The sequence below is a fragment of the Cyanistes caeruleus genome, chromosome 2, assembly GCF_971803275.1.
Source record: "Cyanistes caeruleus chromosome 2, bCyaCae1.hap1.1, whole genome shotgun sequence".
Classification (NCBI taxonomy): domain Eukaryota; kingdom Metazoa; phylum Chordata; class Aves; order Passeriformes; family Paridae; genus Cyanistes; species Cyanistes caeruleus.
In genome coordinates, this window is record NC_141702.1 from 115,890,222 (window position 1) to 115,912,728 (window position 22,507).

Consider the following 22,507-nt stretch of genomic DNA (forward strand, 5'->3'; position numbering starts at 1 on the left):
TCTCAGTCTTCATTTTCCCACTGTCAAAGCCTGTTTTTCCAGGATGGAAAGCTATGGTAAAGATGAGGAATATTGTTCAGCACCTCTTTGCCCTTTGGCACTGCTATCAAACACTGGGATTTTATCTGCCACATTAGCAGAGCTCTTACAAAAAACACATTCCTTTTTGTATAATGTACATGGTGGTCACTCAAACAATAACCAGTAACAGATGTCTGAAGTGAGGAGAATGGACTATTTAAATAGAACTTTATAAATTCTGATGATCCCTTTCCAGATTTGAGACCTTGACACTTAATTTATAACTATCAGGATGGCCCTATCCTTTTCTTTGTGTGTTTATTTCTTGTTCCAACTTGGTAAGGATACTTTGCCCATCGTGCTTTAAGATTCTCTGTGACCTTGCAGATAATCTTACCCTCAACTTGCCTTCATTTAACAGTGTAGAGATAAAAATGAAAAAAAAAAAACTCTGCAAAGAATCCAGCACCCAAATAAGGAATTCTGTCAGGGCTATGAACTTACATGCTTACATAAAATTACTGGTTTCATTCAGTACCCTGCAATGACCATCTGGGAAAGTTTTTCTTTCAAAGAAAACACAGAAGTATGAAAGAAATGTAACCTGCCAGAGTTCACTGAAGTTTTGATGGTACAGGATTTGTATTTGGGACTGCTTTCCAGGGGTTTTCAAACAATATTGCTCTCACTCAATATGCATGGGAAATTAAGTAGTAACTGCTTTAAATATCCTTACAGTTCAGTATTACAAGGAAGAATGTTAAAATTGGAATTTTAGAAGAAAATACTCCATGAATTTATAGCTGTAAACCTTATCTGCCAACGGCACTTTCACTCATGTAGAAACAGCAGAACTAAAGATCCATTTGGCATAATACAGAAGCAGATTTTTAAGACTAAAGTCTTTATAATGCTGCATTATGTTTAATTACCTCATTTTCACAGTCCCTTTTAAGATAATGAAGGTTTCTGTATGTACTTCTGGATACAGTTGCTTAAGAAAAGCCTATTTTTTTTAATGTCATTAATGATTAATCTCACTAAAAGGATATCACTAGTAGTAGAAGCAATGGAAAAGAATAGATTTTTAAAGACATGGTCATATTCTGCCATTGTAACAGCTCTGCATAGATGCAGAAAAAGTTTACAGACACACACAAAGACTGTCAATTGTACTTGTGGACAAAACTTCAGTACCTTTAAGCTTGTAGGTCCAATAGAAATTTTTCATTCCTGTTTTTCAAACAGTCAAATAAAATTAACAACAATCCCAATTAACAACAATTCCAGAAAACGTGCAACCCTTAACATTTAAAAACTTTGCAATCAGCTTCAAGAGCAAAAATACATGTGCATTTTGCTGAAGACTTTCAGAGATGAATTTCAAGATCATTTGTAGGAAACAGACTTCCCTTTTCTTCTAAAGGCAATGCAGCAGTAGGATTTACTCTGTGCAGGCAGCAGATAAAGAGATCTGTGTAGTATTTCTCCAACTGACAGATCATATTAGAGGGCAAAAAGTTTCTTTCCTTCCTGGTACAATACTCACCTGTACCCACTCTCCTGGAAATCCATTGTGTTCAAGAGAGCAGGCTCTCTTGACAAGGATAAAGGCCTCCGTATACAGCAGTAAGAATTCTGTTTGAACTTAAGTAATGCCTACCAGAAGTCAGGAATTTTATATTAAAATACACAACAGCAGCTGCTACAAATATAATGTGATTTCATTGGTTACAAAACCCAACCCTGTCATAATTATAAGAGTGAAAATCACAGGAGCAAAACCAAAGGATGAAGCCTCACATGCTGCAAAAATCACCTACCAAAGACAGGACCTTGCCAGCTAAGGAACTTTAACAATATCTGCTGAGCAAGAACCACTATGTCTGAGATTTCACTTCCTACAAGTCTGCATCTTTTTCAAGAGCCACATAGGAAAGAGTACCCTGGATAAATTAAGTTTAAAAACCTACTTTTTTTGTTTTTTCCCATTAACTTCAACACAGAAAAAAACCCCAAAAAAACCCACCAAAACCCACACCTACTTTACAGACTGAGAGGGAATTAGCCTTTGGAAAGCAACAGCTCATTTTTTAATTTAAAAAATTGATAGTATGCTAGCTGCACAACTGTCTTTGGTAAGAGGAATGAAGGAACAGAGATGACAGCTCATGACAGATTACAGCTCCTGGATGTCAGCAAACCACAGAGACAGGAACAAGTGATCAGACCATCCATTTCAGCTGACTCACATTAATAAGAGCAAGACAAAAAAGGTAAAAAAAAAAAAAGACTTGCCTTAAACATGTCCAAGAACACTATTAAGCTACGTTGAAGTCACCTATGTTCATATATTTATATCTTTGTATTATCTTTTGCTTGAATTTAGTAACAAAGTTCCACTCAGGGCTTTTTAAAAAGATGGAAAGACTAGCATTTTTATATAATAAAGGCAGTAAAAACACATGTTATTCAATATTGAATAAGACTCACTGTGTTGCTAAGGGACACAGGTAGAGGAAATATTTCCTTATTTGCCTGATATGAAGAATGAATCTAGATACAATAGATCTCATGATCTACTATAATGTAATTAACATCAAAGAGAACAATAGATATCAGGGTGTGTAAACATTTTAATTCATTAATATTAATGACTTGAACATGGTAGGAGCGCTAGATGCTCCAAATCTTGCTGGCTTTAAAGTTTTTAATATGCCCTTCAACTTCCTTTCATTAGGTTTTCAGATAAACACTGAACAACAACCCACAACAAAACTTCAATTTTATCAACCAAGTATTCCTCAAAAAATTCAGGTAAATATACAAGTGTTTAAAAGCCATCATGAGAAATACACCCTTTTTGTATGTAGTATTTTATATAACTGTGTAAAAATGGACAGAGTGGAGGAGTGCTATAATAAAACACAATCACAATATCCTACAGAAAGTCATCCAAAAACGCCAAGGACACCACACGTGCTCCTTGATGACTACAAGTACATTTATGAAGTTAAACAGTCTCTGAATATGACCTTGGAAAGGGCAGGTGGAAAACTGATTAAGGAAAATCTGCCATCTGGTGACACATTGACTCCCTCAGGGAAATGGGCAGGATTGGAAGCCCCACAGACGAGACTCCCCTGGACTGGATCAATACAATTAACGTGCAGTAAACCATCAGCCTTTCTTTGGATTAGTACTAGGGAAGGATAAAACATTTTGCCACTCTGTGACATCTCAGGGGCCTTCGGTTCTCCTTTTGGGGTGCAAAGGGGAACACGAAACATAAAACAGACAATTATGCCTATCATCTCTCAAAATTTATACTTTCCTGCATCTGGATATTCCGGATATCATCCCTGCTCCAAGTGGCTGGAAACCGTTTTTCAACCAATTAATCTTGCCACTCAAGGTTTTTCATCAGTTTGAGTATCATTTACTATTCCTAATCCTCCTCTCATTATCAAGCCACTATTAATTCCTGGTTTACTCCTGCTGTTTTGTTCCTAACCTTCTCTATAGCTTTTAGTCCAGTTCTCAGCTTGACACTGCCTGCACATCCCTTCTCCAGCACTGACATCCATCATTCATTTTCCCCTCATTCCTGCTCCGCTGCTTTCCCATCATCAGTCTCTGCTCCTCACACAAACTACTGAATATCCCTGTAGCCTCTTCCTGTGCCAGCTACCCCCAAGGGTCTGCTCCATAAATAACAAGGATCTTCAGCAGGTGTTTTGCTTTTTGCTGTTCTATTTTTATTAACTTTATTTTGTTTAAATAAATAATCTCACCCTTTCTCCTCTTTTACTTTAAAACTGGACAGGCTCAGTCTCCCCGCTTCTCGTCACCAGTGCAGCAGGGGCCACCAATATCACAGGAGATTTGCTGTCAGTAGAGGGTTTTCCTAAACGAAAAGTGAATCCAAAAACTGATTTTCCCAAAAGTGTACAACTTGGTGGGGAGATAACCAAACCAAGGGCAAAGGGCTCATCACAAAACTCCATTTAAAATTACTGCTGCTTTTTAAAACTTAGGATTTGTTACCATGTAAAAGACTTGAATACATAACTGGTAGGTATGTCCAAAATAACAGCTTTGCAGAGAAAAAAGTAGTAAAAAATTCAACCATTTTACTAAACAAATTCTTAGCATGAAATTCATAATTTCAGTTAAATGCTTAAAATCTTGGAAAACAAGAGTGGTATCAAGAATTTAGTTTTAACTAACTGATAGAGATCATCTTGCTGCCTCAGTTTTTAATTTATATTTATCGTTTTTTCATCAAAGGAAATGAAACTGGGCCAGACAGCAGAACAGGAATGATGAAACACATTGATTGTCTTTGTTCATATGCTGTTTAGGAGAACAGTATCTTAGGGTTTTACTGGGTAAAAGATTAATTCAGATCTCAACAAAACATCTGGTTTGAGTGGTGCTTAGAAATGGCAAAAGAATTTAAGCAGCAGAGAACATTTAAGTCTTAAAAATAAAAAAAAAGATAGTGATCTACAAATGTAAAGTTTTCTTAGTTTCCTGCAATAATATTGACAAATTTATTAAATACTTTATAATAGGGACTTTAAAAATGCAGGGCTTCCTTTTAAGAGTTTCATATAAAAGCTTATTCTGTCAGCTGACTCCCTAAAACTGAATTCCTTTAATAATTTCACTTATCCATATTACACTATTGGCATTTTGAGATTCTTAAAGTCAGTCTTATGGAATGGTGTGCTATTATTTTTATCTCTTAAATAAAGTACTCACAGAAAAATGAACACTTCATAATCTAACAAAGTCATAGGAAAAGCTCAAATAAAATACTTTAATCAAGTGCCCCTGAGATCACAGAATTAATTAATGGCCATCTTCTGAGGAGCAGTGGTAAGTTTAACTGATTTTCCAGCCTATTTTTAACTAAACAAAAAAATCCTTACCAAAGCTTTGCACATTTGTCTGATAAGTTTGGAAGCTTGTTCTTTTTGTTACTTGCAAAACCTCAAAAATACATTGAAACTAAATTAATAAACATGCTAATAAATTATCTTCAAGAACAGAGATAAAGGCTCTATATAAACCCAAATATTTATTACTTGAACAGATATGTTGTCCATTAAAACCCTTTTATACCATCTTACTCTTAATTAGGTCCATATATACATATCCATATGAAGACCTTGTCTATTAGAATTTGTAATACTCAATTCTGTGTGATGAAAATGATATGGCACTTAGATAATACTGCACATGACCACTGCACTTGCAGTTCTTGATAGTAAGAAGAATGCTGAAAACATGCATAAATTACACAAAAATAAGCAAAATAAAAATTCCCAACTATGTTGAAGCCATGCCAGGTCTCACAATAACTGAGGCCGAAAGAGATGTGCATTCCTATCCCTATAGCTAAATTCCTGTCAAACAGTTGCTTCAGAAGGTTATTTAATGTATTGTACCTGTGCCTAACAATATCAAACAGGTATAAATGCAATATTTATGAAAAATATTTCTCCAATGGCCCTTTGAAGGTCCCAAAGCTAGCTGGGGAAAAAAAAAATTCCTTTGTTTTACTAAAACCACAGTGATGATGATGCAAAATAACTCTTTGATCTATTATATATTTGAAAGCACTAAGCTAAATGCAGACAGTAATTGCTGACAAATCCCAGTAGTAAACAAACCAGTCTCACATTTTACATATTATCAAGAGGCTACAGAATTAATGGTTACAGCCAAAGAAATGTTGACACAGTTGCAGATTGAGCCTTAACATGCTGATCATGTTAAAAATACTGCACAAGAAATATTTTTCCACTTTGTAAAAAGCCAGACTGTTTACATGCATAAGTGGCTGGAGATCTTGTTGTCTGTGTGTGGTCTTAACATTTCAGTATCATAACCATGAATATAAAGAGAAGCAGCATGAAATAACCTATTATACTTACAATCAATGCCAGACTGCAAATATTAGAAGCACTGACATTTGAGTGTCTGAAAACGAGCATTACAACATACATGTACCTACATACAAAGTTTTTACTTCCTTTTCTAAAAGTAATTAATAAAAAAAATTGAAACAAAGCTTTTCTAGAAGTAAACAGAGGATTCATATTTCACAAAATTTTCTTCCCTTTACCTTGCTTAGAAGGAAAAAAAAAATCAAGAAATTAAAAACAAACATCGTCATTGCTAAAAGCCAAGACATTCTGAAACTATCATAATTTCACTTGCATTGGTTTATCTCATAAAATGTATTAAATTACTCTAATTTTTATACAAGTATAACATGTATCACAGCTGTAGTTCATAATTGTCTTAAACCTCTCATCTGCTGATTCTTAGCTGATTTTTGCTACAAATTGCTGCAACTAATTTACTTAGGAATTACTGGGAAAATGGCCTGCAACAGTTTCTTTTTTTTTTAATAAAAAAGCAAAGCCTAACAGAAGAAAGAGAGCACTGTGAAATCATTAAGAAGATGCAAGCTCCCTGGACTACAAGGAAACCAATTATTAGCTTTACTATTCACAGCTAAGGACTGCCAATAGGTAAAGGGTATCAAACTGTCCCACCTTCCCACTCCCTATGCCCAGCAATCAAAAAGGCAACTTTAAAAGGCAAGTATCCAGAATAAAAAAAAAACATTTACTTTAATCACTCAGTGCAAGAACTCTCAATATTTTTTGCTAATTGACACATTTTGCCACAGCCAGCAACAGAAAGCAGGGGCCCTCATCCTTCCAGCATCTATCTGTCAAGCTCACTACCCATGGCTGAAATTCCTAAGATTAAGTGGAAAAAAAAACAATTGAAAGTACCAGGCTGTACCAAGAATGCATCTGTCCAAAGGTTTGAGACAGATTTCTGTCCTATTGTTCATTTGCATATGTGGGAAGGTGAAAGAGGAAGGAGAAATAACCTATTAAGTTTTCCACATGATTATACCCTACTGATAATTTAATGTGTGAATAGAAAGCAAAGCTCTCCAAAACAGTCTCTTCTCTAAAATTACAGGATTAAAGTTAGAAGAGAAAAAATCAGGAACGTAATGGATGAACAGAATTAACACTGTGGGGTCATTCTAATTGCATTTGGGACATACATCCCTCATGAGGCTGAATTTCTCTTCCATAAGTATTTAAGAAAAATAAACATGTCACTGGAAGTCTTTAAAAGTACTCTTCCCAAATTAGAGAAACGATCAAGGAGCCAATAGAAAAGAAATATGTATGACGGGTAATTCCCTGCAAAAACAAACTGTAAATGACCCTTGAAAGGGGTCCTTCTGAGCTTCCTGGAGGAGGCAGCATGGCTCTGTAACCAGGCAGAACTGCAGTGCACTATCCCCGCTTTCCACTCCTCGGAGGAGGGGGCTCATTGGCTGAAATGTCCCGGGAAGACAGATCCAAGCATCATTACGAGATTTCCACGGCTCTACTGGCCTGTCAGCCTGCTTATTGGAGCCTGGCTGCTGGATTTTTTGGTAAATGAAGCATTATGCTACACATTTCTTCAGTGTGGAATTATTTGTAAACATTCGGCTTTTGCTCTAGTCCAGAAATATTAATGGATTGAAGACAGCTGCAAATAACAAAGGAAGGCCTGAGAGTTTATTGTGTACGATGCCAGACTGCAAAACCTTCCTGTGGAAGTTTTTGCAGAACACACAAGCATTCAGTGGCAGATTGCCTTTCTCTTCAGGTAGCAGAGTACTCATTCCAATCACATCACCTGTTCATGTGCAATCTGTTCCTCGGGAAGTGAATGGCAATTTTTTGCATTTTTATGCTTATTATCTGCATTTATCTGCAATTTAAGAAGTTATTTACTCCCCTGCAATTCAACAGCATAAGGTGACAGCTTATGCCACAGTTGCTCCCAGCCCTAGGACAGATCTTCCACAACCTCTTCCCTGAGCCTGCCACTTTTCACTTTACTCCTTTCCCTAGTTCTGATTTTTAAGCCTCTTTACAGTGCTTCTGTAAACATGACAATAAAAGCAAGGGAGATATTTGCTGCTGAGAATGAGCCCTCACAGAAGAGAATTTTCACAGTATTTTCACTTGGCAGAAAAACCTGGAATCCTCACCCTAAATACACAGGAACCCCCATCACACAGACCAGAAAAGAAGACAAAACCTTGCTGTTTTTCACCATACTAGAAAGATAATAGGTAACACAGCATTTAAACAGAATGATAGTTTAACAGATTTGGACTAATGTCTAACTATTTCAACATTGAAACAAGTAGCATATGGACATTTTGAGGAGATCCAAAGAATTACTGAGAACACAAGGGAACTAATCTAAACATCTTGAGGGTCACTGAACTGACTTGCAGATGGTTAAATGAGAGCAGTGAGCAAGCCGCTTGCTGATCAGGGCCTAAGCACCAAATCTGTGTGGCAATCCAAAGAGAAAAAGGGGCATTTCAAAACCAAGTATCAATATGATGGCAGCCAGCAGGAACAGCAGAGATAATTTGGATGTGGGCATTACTACAGAGTAGATGCTCTCAGTGAATGAGCTTACCTTCTTAAATACCATTATGTTGCCTTTTCTGGAAGTACCACTTGTATCAAGTTAAAGTCACCAGTATCTCTGTAGATAAAATTTTTGAAGTAGTCTCTCCTTGTAAGCTAATTTTAGATTTGTAGCCCACAGTGAAGATCAAATATTCTATCAGGTTTTAAGACTGTGATCATCGCTGGTATTCCTAACAACCTTGTAACAGTTTAGATATCCCAGCCTACTTACAAATCTGGAAATTACATTTTGCCAGCTTAATTTTCTCTGAATGGAGTGTGAATGCTGCCTCATAATGGTACATGAAAACCAGTTACCTCACCTTGTCACAGCACTGGCTACCAACAAGAAAGCTTTAAGTGATTTTCTAGCTGTACAGCTTGAAATACTGTGAGATTCCTTGATGCTTGAAGAAGATAAAAAAAGGCAGTTTCTAACAATATCCGAGTATCGCTTCACTTCTGAACTTACAATATTTCTATTGTATTCTTTATCACTGAATTTTTCCTTTCCAAAATCTGTATCACAGTTCAAATAGGAATCTACAAAACCAGATTAAATCCAAACAGTTCCTACATGCTTAATAATGTAAGCCTTTCCAAAATAGCAACAACAAATGAACCATCTCTAATAACCCTACAGAAAATGGCTTCAAATTAGCAAAGAGTTTTCTGAACTATGTAGAATATGCTGAGCATTTGTAATTAAATCTCTTTCCAGTTCATAATCAAAAAGTACCCCTAGTTGTACCCTCCAAATATTCTACAAATCAAAATTCCTGCCAATTATCAGGGTGAAGGGATATAGACAAAGACACATTTTCCTTCACATTTTTTTGTCCTTTGAGGTCATCTCTACACACCACCCTGTTTCCACCAAACAATAAAAGCAAAATTAAACATTCAATTCAATTTACTGAAGCACACAAACTGACATATAAATATTTAAAACTAGTGACAAATTCTATCAATTCTCTGAAGAAATCTATTAACCAACATTGCTCTTTTATTCCACCCATGGCAGCCAATGATTTAATCACCAGTGATTGAATCTGCTATTCAGCTACTTTATGTTATGCTCCAAACACTCTGTAGTCACTGTTTGAGATGAGAATATGTTGTTGTTTGATTGCTTTTTTAAATTATGGGTTTCGTTTTCAACTTTTGATGTGTCAGGCTTAATCCTATCATCCAAGTTGTTTGTAAATTCCCTGAACCATGGATTGTGACTGTGTCAGTTTAACACCCAGGCAAATGAGAACCAGAGACTTGCAGACAATACCACAGAGGGAATGAATAACTCTTTGTAGGTTTGTTTTCCACTGCTGAAGATTACCTTATTATGACAGGGCAGCACACTCTGGTCCAGCTCAAATGACTCTCCTTCCTATTTTTATGCAATAGGAATGTCAAAATAAAGAAGGGAAAGTTATATTCTGCATGACCCTACTAACTGTCACATCCTAGGATCTTGGCATTGAACAGATCCTCTTTAATGGCCCAAGAGTTAGCTCTTTCCCAACTCTTTAGTTCAGCAAATATTTTCTGTTCAGATCTATATGTTGCTCTTCTCTCAGCCTCTATCTGTGTGATATAAAGCAGGATAAACCACAGCCATGTATATTTGGTCCATTATGAGTGCTATTAAATCACTGGGATATTCAATGAACAAAGAGAATCCTCTGAGTTTACAACAGGAGAATATTGGCTCGAGCTTGAAAGGCTGTATTTAACTATACCTTATATAAACTGTTTTTTCACCAGCTGAGTGGTGTCAGATATGCCAGGCATCGTACTAATTTCTGGAAACTAAGCAGGGACATGCAAAGAGGACCTTGCACACAGAACAGAGCTTAGTTTGGCTTACTTATTGCAAAACTTTTTAGAGTAAAATGAGGATAGAATTATTGAAGTAATTCAGTCATCAACATTATGAAAATGCTGAGAAAATGTTCTGTGGCTATGACACATTTTCTTGGGTGGAAACCACTGTGTCACTCTTCCTTATCTCTGTTCTCACTCTCCCTCAAGACTAACAACTGACTATTCTCCAATCAGCTTTTATGTAACATTTTTACAGTGATTCTCCAGCTGAATGCTATCTCATAAAACGTGACAAGTGACACAGAAAAAGGAATAAAATCTCAGTTTTACCAAAGCTTGGAGGTTCAGGATTTCCTGCAAGAGGATCTCTCTGTAAAACACACCTATAGCAAAAACAGCAAAGAACCCTCAGTGAAGGTCAAAGACAAAAGTACAAACCCAAGGACAGCACTTGCCCTTAAGGCTTCACAAATGGACCCTACTTCCCTAGCAAAGTGTACAGAGCCAAGAGGAAAACACTCAAATCACAGAAGTGAAGATTTTGATTCAAAACATCAGCACATGATCTAGATCACAAACTATTTTTTCCTACTTTCCCAAGTGAAAAGCTTTCAGTTAGTTACAAACACTGTTTTGTAGTAAGAAGGCAGAGTTGCCTCTAGTGCAGGCTTCATTCAAAGCACTACATTCCTTGAAGCAGAGAAATAAACAACAGGTGAGCTTCACGTGAAGGGCCAGACACCACGGCTTGGCAAAAGCCACCTTCACTCACCAGATCTCTGTGTGAGTAAATGAACATACACAGCTGATCTGACTCCTATGCAATACAGAAAGGTGTTTATTCATTCTTTCATTTGGCCAAGCAACGTCACACAAAGGGAGAAGTAGATGGATTCTGTAAAAAACAACAGGGCACAACAGCAGAAGGGCCCCAATACAGACACGCTGCACCGAAGTTGTGTTCTGCAGTAAGAGTTCTCTTCTGTCAATCAAGAGACCTCTTCACTCCATTTTGGGGCTTGTATTTCAAAGGGGTTTTTAATGTTATTACTTAATTTCTTTATTAAATCTGCAACACTTTGTCTTTCCATTACGAGGCTGCTTGTGGTAATGAAAATGGTAGAGAGGTATTCAGGATAAAAACAAACACCACCACACAAACAAGCCATGACTTTTCACATGTAATTTGTTGACAAAGTTTATATGACTGATATTAAAACACCTAAGAAACTTATCTTATTTCTACCTTTTTTTTAATATCTAAAGTTAATTTTCAATTTTAATTAAACTATTCTTTTTCAAACTAGACAAGTTTTTGACACAAAATAAATATGTGTTGCTCATAATCAAAGTTTAAAATGAGTCAGGTGGAAAATAAATGAGAAAAAAACCCAAGCAGAAGTGAAATAACTTCTAAAATGTAACTAAAAAAATGTAGGAGTTTGCATGTTAAATTTTAAAGCATGAATTACTTAGTCAACATCTGGTTATATTAGTCATTATTGTAGCAAGTTTCAATCATACACATTTGGAGTCATTTAATATGGTGACTTTCTTAAGCATTGTTTCAGAAATCTTTCCAGTCAAAAGAAGGAAACTTCTTAAGATTAAGACAAAAATCACCAAGCTCCTGAGCATTTAAGTGTGAATGAGCCATCTCACACTACCCTACATTCAAATCCTTGTTGAGAGTCTTTTTCTGCCTTATAACATAAAATCATTCATATCCAAGTCTAATGTAACAGGTTTTTTTCATATTTCTATTTTAATTCACCCATCCTTTCACAGTGCCTGGGGAATCCCACATCAGCAACACAGATGATTTAATTTTACTTGTTTCATACTGGAATTAAAATCAATTTATATTTTATTATTTGTCTGTATTACTTTTCCATATTTTTCCAACCTAACTTTCTTACACACTGACATTATAGACAAACACAATACATTAAAAACACAGATAAACTGGACTGAGGAAGACCATTTATGGAATAAATTACCATGTCCTTAGATAAGCTACGGCATGCTACCAATATACTCCTACAGGCTCTGATCCCAAACCCATTGACTCCAGTGAGGTTTGGGTCAGAGCCACTGCAAAAAGAACTTAATTCGGTATTGATAAAAGAAATCCAAAATGTATAATTTGATTAGAATTCACTCCAAGTAACACTGTGAAGAATATTGGTGACTGCTTCACAGCTCATGCAGATTTTAGTTCCTTAAACTATTATTAAAAGAAGTCTGGAATTCCAAGTTTTTGCCAACCACACTGTCACACTTAATTGGGCAGCTGTCAACTGTTAGAAAATAACTGCAGCATCATCTCTTTTAGAAGAACTAGTGTGGGAAGTGAAACACTTCCATGGGAGCTAAACTTTCTGGAGTCATGGTAATGAATCTGTTTTCATCAGGTGACCATGAGTCATCATTTTATCAGCAGTTTAAAGGGTTTTCACAATAGCTGAGCGTCACTGGTGCCCATGCACAGCCGTGACTGCAGCACAACAGTGACAGAGGGGGCCATGTGCTACAGCACCATTATTTAAGGAAAAGTCTGGCTACTGACTCAAGAAAAATACTGCCAAGTCACGGTTGAGTAAGCGCTGAAGGGAGCACAAAATGTCCCCAAACTGGAACACAAAATGTCCAGAAACAAAGCTTTTATTTGAGAATTGAAACTAAGCAATAATTTTGCTATTAAAAATAGATGCCTTTTAAGGAAGTTGAGAACCAGACGGATGAAACATCAGGAAAGAAGAAAAACATGTTGTCAGTCACTCTTCTCCCCTTTACTCCACAGTCCTGTCAGAATACACTCTTGCATCAAATATTCAGATAAACTCCCACATACCAGAATCCATCTACATTGTCAAAAGTAAGGAGAGGCTTCATGAAAAATTATCAAAAAGCATTTTAATATTTCCTCATTATCATAACAACAAGAGTAAAATCTGCATCTCTCCATCATGAAACTGTTTGTACCAGGTACTGCATGAAACATGGATCTCTTTACCTCCCAGCCTACTAACCTCCATCTGAACCCAGTGGAAAGAATTGAAGAATTTCACCTACAGCATAAGCTGAAGCCTCTCCCAGGACCTAAAGACACTCGGTGACCCCACGCAGCATCGCTCCTAAGCCCTCGTGTTTTGCTGGACTCAGGAAGATTCAAGTCTGTGTCTGAGTTTCCCACCCTTTATTCCTTCAGGGCTGGACATTGGGGTCAAGCAGGCAGCACCACCAGGATCTCCATGAAGCCAAACAGTGGAGGTGTAAAATCTGGTAGTGCTGGTCAGAAATAAAGTACATGGCAAGTGTCATGGAACTTAGATATTTGAATTAATTAGATTTTTTAAAAAAAATACACATTACTTACTATGGTGGGTATTTAGAATCCCATATCACTGCCATAGTGCTCACAGTTAGCAAAAAGCCTGATTTTTATGCATAAGTGGCACTTTAAAAACTAACCAGATTTGAATTACCAAAAGAAGTAATGCAAGTTGAATGATCCTTTTATTCCTTATTTGAAGTGATCCCCATGAAAGCAGTATTTCCACTATTGTTGTTTATCCCTCTGGCTTCCTATTCCTTTCTCCTTCTGCTAACACTTTAATCTCTCAACTCTTCATCCACTCATCATTTCCCTAGGCTTGAAAATTAATCCTCTGAGGTCAGTGAGGAAACTTCCATTGACTCCAGGAGATTTAGAATTATATTGCACACTTAATTTTCCTCCCCCTTCTACCTCCCAACTTCCTCTTTTGTTTCTTCTGGAACTTATTTACTCATCACTTCAGCCATTCCATATCTGGTCCCATGAAATTGGGAATTAAATGGAGCATTAAGAAAGAGAACTAAATAGATGTCCCTCCAGCCATTATTATTGTTTGCACTTCCTATTTTAAATGACATTCCTTCCTGCCCCTTTTTCATCATCTTCTTTAAGACTTCTAAGCCCTTTTAGACAAGTATCTTATTTTATCCATTTATACAGAAACAAATATGACAGATGAGTGAAGTGCGATGCTACTTGTTAATACCAATTGCAACCACCTGTATTTCCAGCTGTTCTGAGAAATACTACTTCAGGAGAGCTCCATCTCTAGAAAACCACTATTTAATGGTTAACATAACTATTTCTTAATTTTTAAAGACCCAAGCAGCAAATATAAGAACACACAATACATGTGAAACTCAACAACCCTTAATCTGTTTGGAGAACACTGGTTCCTCGAGTTTAGATTTAGAATACTTTAGAAAATTCTATTTAAATCACAGAAATCTAATCTTAGTATGTTTCTATTGAAACTGGAGTGAGTACTCCAACAACAGGAATTTCACATACAAAATGTCTTCATTTTGACGTGAAGGGGAAAAGACATTAACATCAGAAATACAGTATTTATTGGTTAATTTAACTAAGTACTCTCTAAAAAAAAAACCTAATTCTCAAACCAAAACTCATAATGCTAACACACTCACAATTATGTACACAAAAAAGCAGCTGTAGAATCAGTCTCATAACTCTGAGCAGTCACAATATATATTTACTTTAAACACAAACAGCATTTCTTATCCTTGCTCTCCACTTGAGAGCACTGCACTCAAGTATCTGTGGACTTAATAAAGCAGTAAACACATCTGTTACTCTTTATCACTCACTGTATGGGATCAAAGATAAATAAAATCAGATAGAAAAACCGACTCATCTCCATAGTTTTTTTTCTCTCCAAACAACTCCCAAGAAGAAGAAAACACATCATTTCCTCACAAAAGTATTATGGCTTAACCATATATTTAGAGGAATATTGATCAGCTAACTCAATGAACACATTTCACAGAAATGTGAACTTTAATCTGTCAGGCCCTCTGAGATGTCACCTAAGAATCATCCAGAAGGGCACAACTGGTGGAGAACTCTTTGCCAGTGTACTGTGAACTATTATATTTCAACTGGTAGCTGAAAAAAAGAAAGCGTCAGAAATAACAAAATATACTTCAAAATAAACTCTCATCTGTTATTCCACACCCAGGACAATCCACAGGTTTGTGAGCAGACCCTAAAATGACCCAGCCAGGGCTGGCAGTCCATACCGGGACACTGTGTGACAGGAACATGGCTTTCCATTTCCTTCTACCTGCTGTTCCAGCCTATAATCAATTTTCTTGCCACACATTCTTTCACGGAGTACTCCTAAGATTCAAAGGACAGATGTTAGGATGCCTTTTGTTATAAGTCAGTATCTTAATGATTACATTAAGATATCAATGTAAAAAAATAAAGTACACAAACTGATCATATTACAATCCCAATGTCATTTTTCTGTCTAATGATATCCAGTATTTCCATCTTTGTTCCCAATACAAAACAAAAAGCTGTGCTTGCTGTTTAAAATGTACTTGCCACTTAAAGCAAGCAAAAAATTAGTAGGAAGGATCAAAAAAGTTACATATATGTCCAGCATGTAATAATTTAAATTGCTAACAAGGAGTAATAATGATGAAAAATCAATTGCAGAGTGAGCTGCATGACCAGAGGGAACACCAAAACTACAATTATCCTAATCTAAGGCCTACAAATCTGAGACAGAACAGTGCTCCAAGTAGAAAACAAAGTAAAAAAAGCTTCCCTTTGAGCTGAGCTATTGAAATGTAGTAACAAGTTATTCTTGCGTTTTTGGCAAATGAACAAATTGCAGAAAACAGTAAATGATTTTTTTTTTTCTATTGCAGCCATAAAAATTACTATATTTAGTTCTGCAGTTTGGCATGAATAAAGTCGATTAACACAATTCTGGAAGAGAAATTCTTTATACTTTTTCCAACGTTTTAAACAAGGCCCTAGTGATATTATTTTTGAAATCCATATAGATTTCAAGATTTTGCTTTAAGCCTCACCAATTAATGTTAAGATTTATTTCTCAGAACAGCAGTAAAATATCGTAGCAACACACAGAGATTCATTAAGTTCATATGCTGGAGGGATTTTACTATGCAATGCTGTACGAAGTATCAATATAAAATAAAATAGAAAATTGATGATCAAATTAACTTGCATAAAATATTATCTATTGCAAATCACAAGACCACATCATCCAGCTGCTTGGTGGTGAAGAAAGTGTGTTTAGAACCTAAGTGTAGCTCCTGTATTAAGGTTTAAAGCTATTTTACTGCATCAATTAGTTTATTTCAATCCCTTTTAATTGCCCATAAAGCCAAGCTTAGGATCGTCTCTCAAAAACAGACCAATTGCTCCCTCCACTGGAAGTAACCGATCATTACACCAGGGTGCAGAGATCCGCAGATAAAACACTCATTAATAAGAAGCGAAGTTAAATCAGAGGTTTCTACTTAATTACTTGATAGTAGGCTAAGATTTGACAGACTGATAACCTTAGCCTTTCGTTCTCTTATCAGAAAGATTCACATACACAGTTTTACAAAATCTAAAAGCTTAGTAGTAGAGAACGTAGAAGAAGAGGCAAGGCACCTGAAACATGGAATTACGGAATCACAGATGCACTGACCAGTCACTGTGGTTTGGGTTAAAAAGGACCTTCGAAACCATCTCTCCTCCAGTTCTAATGTCCTTCACCTTCCACTAGGCCAGGCCAGACTGGATGGGCCTCTGAGTGGCCGTAAACACTTGAAGGGATGGGGCACCCACAACTTCTCTTGCCTACCTGTTCCAGTGTTATCACCACCCTCATAAGGAAGAATTTCTTCCTAATATTTAATCTAAACCTATTCTCCTTCAGTTTAAACCCACTCCCCTTTCTCCTGTCACTACATGCTCTAGTAAGTAGCCCCTCTCCACCTTTCTTGTAGGCTCCTTTCAGATATTGGAATTAGGTCACAATTAGGTCACCCTGAAGCCTTCTCCAGGCTGAACAATCCCAATTCTCTCAGCCTTTTCTCACAGGAGAGGGGCTCCATCCCTCTATCATCCTCATGTCCCACCTGTGAACTTTCTCCAACACATCTGTCCTGAACATTTTCAGACTCAGTAAAATGCTCCCATCAATTTTAAACACAAGGAATCTAAAATAAAGAGTACTGCACTCCACCTGCAGAGACAAGCAAGAATAGCTTTTAATGGAAAATCTTCTGCATGGGAATCTTCCTTGCAAAACTTACAAAATCACTTCATTTGGGATCCTGAGTGATGTGCATTGAGCTGCACAGCCCCTGGCTCTGCCTCAGACCATTCCATGTACCTCAGGAAGTGTTAAAAAACTTACGTGAAAGCTGAAAAGTCTTAGAAAATATTCATGTGAAGTACAAATCCAGTGAATTTAAAGAAGCAAAACCTGACATACAAAATCCCATGTTAATTTGTGCACAAAGTGAATTTCAATCGGGCCAAAGTAAAGTTAATTTTTAGCATTTGGTACCTGCAAAAACTTACTCTCATTTCTCAAATACTCTAAGAAAAAGTTGTATTTCATTAGCTAAATATCATAATAAATAATAATAAATAAATAATAAACATCAGCTTTATCTGTGATACTGCTTACCTAAAGACATCCTTAGTGAGAACCTAGCCCTTGCTCAAGGAGTCAGGGCTGAACTTGGTGATTGCAAGGTCCCTGCTGAATACCAGTAACACATCCTTGCTGAATAATGAAGCTGTAATGATGCAGGTCAGAAACCAAATGTCTTCAGGCTTTTTATTGAGTCAAGACATCCCAACTCACATAAATATTGATTATATCAAGAGTTCCCTGCTGATAAAAGCAATGCCTTCAGCCTCAGCTCCTGTTGTTATCCACATCAGTGGTGCACAGACTCAGAAGCATCAGCTAAAATGTGCTCAAAATCAAAGATATTTCTCCTGTAAGTCCCTCTATCAACTCAGCAGCACTGAATAATATGATACTGTTAACTGAAGGTTTACAGTCCTGTTAAACAGTAGAAATATAAAGCAAACATCCCACTAAATGACAGCAGTTTTCCTTGGAAAAGAACACATAACACACAAAAATTAAGTGCTTGGTCTTCTCATTAAACAGGTTGGTTACCCACAAAACCAAGCTTCAACAGCTTTCACAGCCTGATCACTTAGGAGGGATTTTGTAGCTGCCCTCCAAAAAATTCCAAGCATACCCACAGAAGAATATCTGTTGTGCTAATGAAAATTCCCGGAAAAACACTTCCAAGAGAATGATATGTTGTGCTAATCACAATTCAGTTTATTTATTGATTAGCTCTTACGGTTACAGTAGTAAAGTTGTGAAGTGCTACATTTATTACAGAATGTTTTGAAAAGCTTTGCTCTACAGCACATAACCAAAAGTCTGGGACTGTTTGCAAAACTAACTTCAATGGCATTTTACTGCATGTGAAACAACCAATCCCTGAAAATGGAAAAAGAGGCAAAAAAAAGAGACAAAACAAATAGTTTAAGAACTTTGCTACACCTTAAACCAGGAACCCTTAGACCTGGGAAGTACATAAATCGTATTACAAGATTACAGTAAGAAAAGAATCCACACAAAATTTTACTTCACGTAGTAAATAGTGTTTTGCTGAGAATTCATGCAGTTTCTAATTCTCACTGTACAACTAATCACTTTAGTTACAGCATTTTAAATCTCAGCTGACCCCAGACACACTCTGCCATGACACAGCAGCAATTCCAAGTTTGCTTCCATAGGGAGAGAAAAGCTCATATAAAGTATGTTACTGTGACCAGAAGCCTGAAGGATGCACTTCTAGTATCAACAGTATTACAGACTTTTTTTTTTAAGCTATGACATTCTACTTACCTTAATGACAAATTTGTTGGATGCCATGATAGATGAGCGTAAGCTGGTCCTATAAAAATACCAATTAAAAGTGATCAGCACTGGAGAAACACTCAGATCTCTACAGCAATCAAGAAGAAATTTTACATCTGTGGCTCATTCCTTCTTGACTACTGTTCTTTAAACCCTACACTCTGCTTTTAAAAAAACAAAGAAAACTCTTATTTAAAGGAAAATTACTTAGCTACCTGTGTTGGTTCTTTTAGTGAACCTCAATTGTCCAAACACTTTGCATCTAACATAGGAAATACAAAGTTAGAACTCTTTCAACTATAAGAAACTATAGCTTTTGGCTCTTTTGGTATCTATCTATACATATACATTATATATATTTAAAAATTTATACTACACACATGAAGCAACATAACCTGAGTCTTATGGTGGTTGCACAAAAGTAAAGTGAACTTCGGACATCCTCCTCTCTTGCTTACCCCAAACAGGACCTAAATCATTTGGGATCCTGAGTGATGTGCATTGAGCTGCACAGCCCCTGGCTCTGCCTCAGACCATTCCATGTACCTCAGGAAGTGTTAATTTGCACTAAGAGTTGAACACTCCCTGGGCTCAAGAAAAAACCCTCAATTAATTCCTAAGTTTTTTTTCCAAACTGACAGTCACAGACTGAAGCTAGCTGGGAAGCTCATCATCCTCCACATAAACAGGAGCCAAAAATTGACTTGTCAAAAAAGGGGAAAATCAGGTTAAACTCATAAAAGTCTTTCCAGCTAACTCCACAGTGTCGGGATTCAGGAGAGACATGCAATGGGCCCTATGGTACCAAATTAACAGCTACAAAAAACAGGACAACAAAAGCTAAGATACATTCTATTTTCACACAGGGTAGGAAGAGAGCCAACAAACAAAGAGACTTGGACTGGTCAGAAAACCAGGTGAAGCAGAGTCTTAGTAAAGTGGCAGGAGGTAGAGTATCAAAACAATACAGTTCAAGCTTCAAAATAAAGCAAATCAGTAGCTGTTGTCTGCAATAAATGAAATGCAACAGAAACCACACAGAGAACAGAGCTGCCTTGTATAATCTAAAGTTTCCTAAAGGATTAGTCTCTTTAAATGGACAAATCTAATAAATTTTGTAGGAGATGGTATAGGAAAATACTAAAAATTGAAGAATGTGTACACTTTACCATTGTATACTTCAAGTTATTGTTAAGTACCGCAATAGAGCTGTCAAAATTTCAGGACAAAAGTCAGGCCGGGGATAGGTGTTTCCATCATAAACTACGTTTCAAAATGCAGTCATTATCACTATTTAATTTCAAAAAAGTGCTAAACAAGATAAACACACACTTCACAACCACACAGCATAGCACAGATCATTTTAATCTTGAGATTCTTAACTGTCCTGCACGCAGAAGCTACAATACCATCATGCCTTGTGCCATGCCACTGTCATTCTCCCTTGCACCAAACAGCCCTGGAAACTTCTCCATTTTATCAGATTAAATCCTGTCAGCTTTATGGATGGCAAATTTGAGAAACACAATGCAAGGAGCAGAGCTCTGGACCACTTGAGACATCCAGGTTCAGTTCAGTCATGTAGTAAATTCAGCTGAACTTACCCTGGCATCACTGATTTCTTTCTGGTAACAATTTACTTTCCAGAGTAGTACTGTTGCAACACGTCTGCTACTACTTATGTGAAAATTGCTGGCAGGCAGAAATCCCCTCCAAATACAATTTACAAAGTAATAGAAGAAAAACATAAAAAGGAAAAGGATGCACAAGAAAAGTTAGCTTTGGTTCAGTTTGCTCTTCCTGGGAGTAAGCTGACTTTGGGAGTTTGCCAACTACCCCATTCTTTGCACTGACCACAAAGATAAGACAAAGGAAATACAGCAGACAGACAAAATGTAAGCAAATCCACAGAAAACAAAAAGGAAAATATTTTATGTGTGAACCATCAGGGAAATCACTAAAGTGACACAGGTGAAAAAATATTCAATACTAAGATATCAGAAGATGAGAAAAAATACTCATCAACTGTTCAAGAAAAAAAAACTAGCCCCAAAAAAACAACCCTCAAAATACTTTGCTATTTCCTGTGTTTAAAAAAACCAAACACCAAAAACACAGATCTGTTACAACTGTTACTGTTTTGACGGTAAGATTCTGTCTCAAAGAATGCTTTTTCTGTTGAACACCTCTAAAGTAAATTCTGCATAAGAATATACAAAGATAAGCAAATATGGCACAAAAACCCCTCACTAAACTATATACACACACACATATATATATGTATATATATGTCCTGATGTGGGACGTATAGTATTCCAAGACCTAAAATGTTGATACAACCTGTGCACAAAGACATGATTTAGAATTAAATATATAGGTTGCCCATGGCTAGAGTGAGACACATTTAGAAAATAATGTGACAGAATGTTTTTCTTTCCTAAATTTGAGTCAAACAGAGCAGTCTATACTCAGGAGAAGCCAGAAAACATGGTCACCCAGAGAGCAAGCTCAGGGTGCTCTGCCAGCTGAGGAACAGCATCTTACCTTAGCAAAGCAGCTTCCTGTAGTGAGGAAATGCAGAACTCAGGAGGGATGGGGAACTGAAAACTCCTGGCACACACTTGGAGATACAGCAGCAAACTTCACCCACTGCCCATTGCCGGGTGCCTTTAGCACACGTGGGGAGAGGGGACACCTGAAAACGGCAAACAAACAAACACTGATTAAGGAACTCTGTAGGGTATGTTGATATTAACCATTTTTGTAGTTCAAAATGAACTATCACAACCTACAAGAGGAGTTTTCTGAACTTTCCTGTCCAGCACTTGTCAGTTTCTGGGAGTGGATCCTAAGCTTGGGATGAGCAGCGCAAGGCTCAGCTCCTTATACATCCAGTAAAGCATCTCTAGCTCTGAAAGGATACACCACAATTTTTCCATTTGCCATTCATGATTTCTATGTACACTGTTGCAAGTTACTCCACTGAACTCTTAAAAAATACTCTTCCAGCCAGTCAGCACCTTTTCTCCTCATTGTTATTCACACTCCTTCATTCATAAACTGCCCATTCACATTTAAGGCTCAACAATTCAGTTTCAAAAACATGACCCAGTCACCACAGAACTGCCTAGAACTAGAGGGACGAGAAGTTCTGAGGAGCATCAGAGGGCCATCACAAACAGGTACTGTTACTTTTTACCTTTTGTGGGACAGCTGAAAGCAATTAACAATGAAAAATTACAATTAAAAATATCATACTCCTTTCTGCATGGACATCAGGCATTAAATACTTGTCTTTTGGGGACAGTCACAAACTCTGCAACTATAAACGCAATTGAAAACAAGCCTGTT

General features: G+C 36.8%; 1 protein-coding gene across 36 annotated transcripts in view; it reads right to left on the minus strand.

Annotated features, from left to right (window-relative positions):
• SLX4IP (SLX4 interacting protein) overlaps positions 1-22,507 on the minus strand; it is an 86,876-nt gene that overhangs the window by 63,625 nt on the left and 744 nt on the right. For 15 of the 36 annotated variants that reach the window (XR_015281813.1, XR_015281818.1, XR_015281812.1 and 12 more), the window contains exons 2-3: positions 21,701-21,851; positions 19,145-19,193 (exon numbers count right to left, since the gene is read on the minus strand). Coding sequence is in view for 20 of the 36 variants with exons in the window: in XM_086873095.1 (XP_086729221.1) it covers positions 19,145-19,171 (27 nt within the window). In the remaining 16 variants the exon portion in view is untranslated. Of the gene's footprint in view, positions 1-15,470; positions 15,571-19,144; positions 19,194-21,700; positions 21,852-21,944; positions 22,068-22,507 lie in introns of those variants that run through there. The other 21 variants (XM_086873171.1, XM_086873102.1, XM_086873274.1 and 18 more) reach the window with 5 other exon arrangements.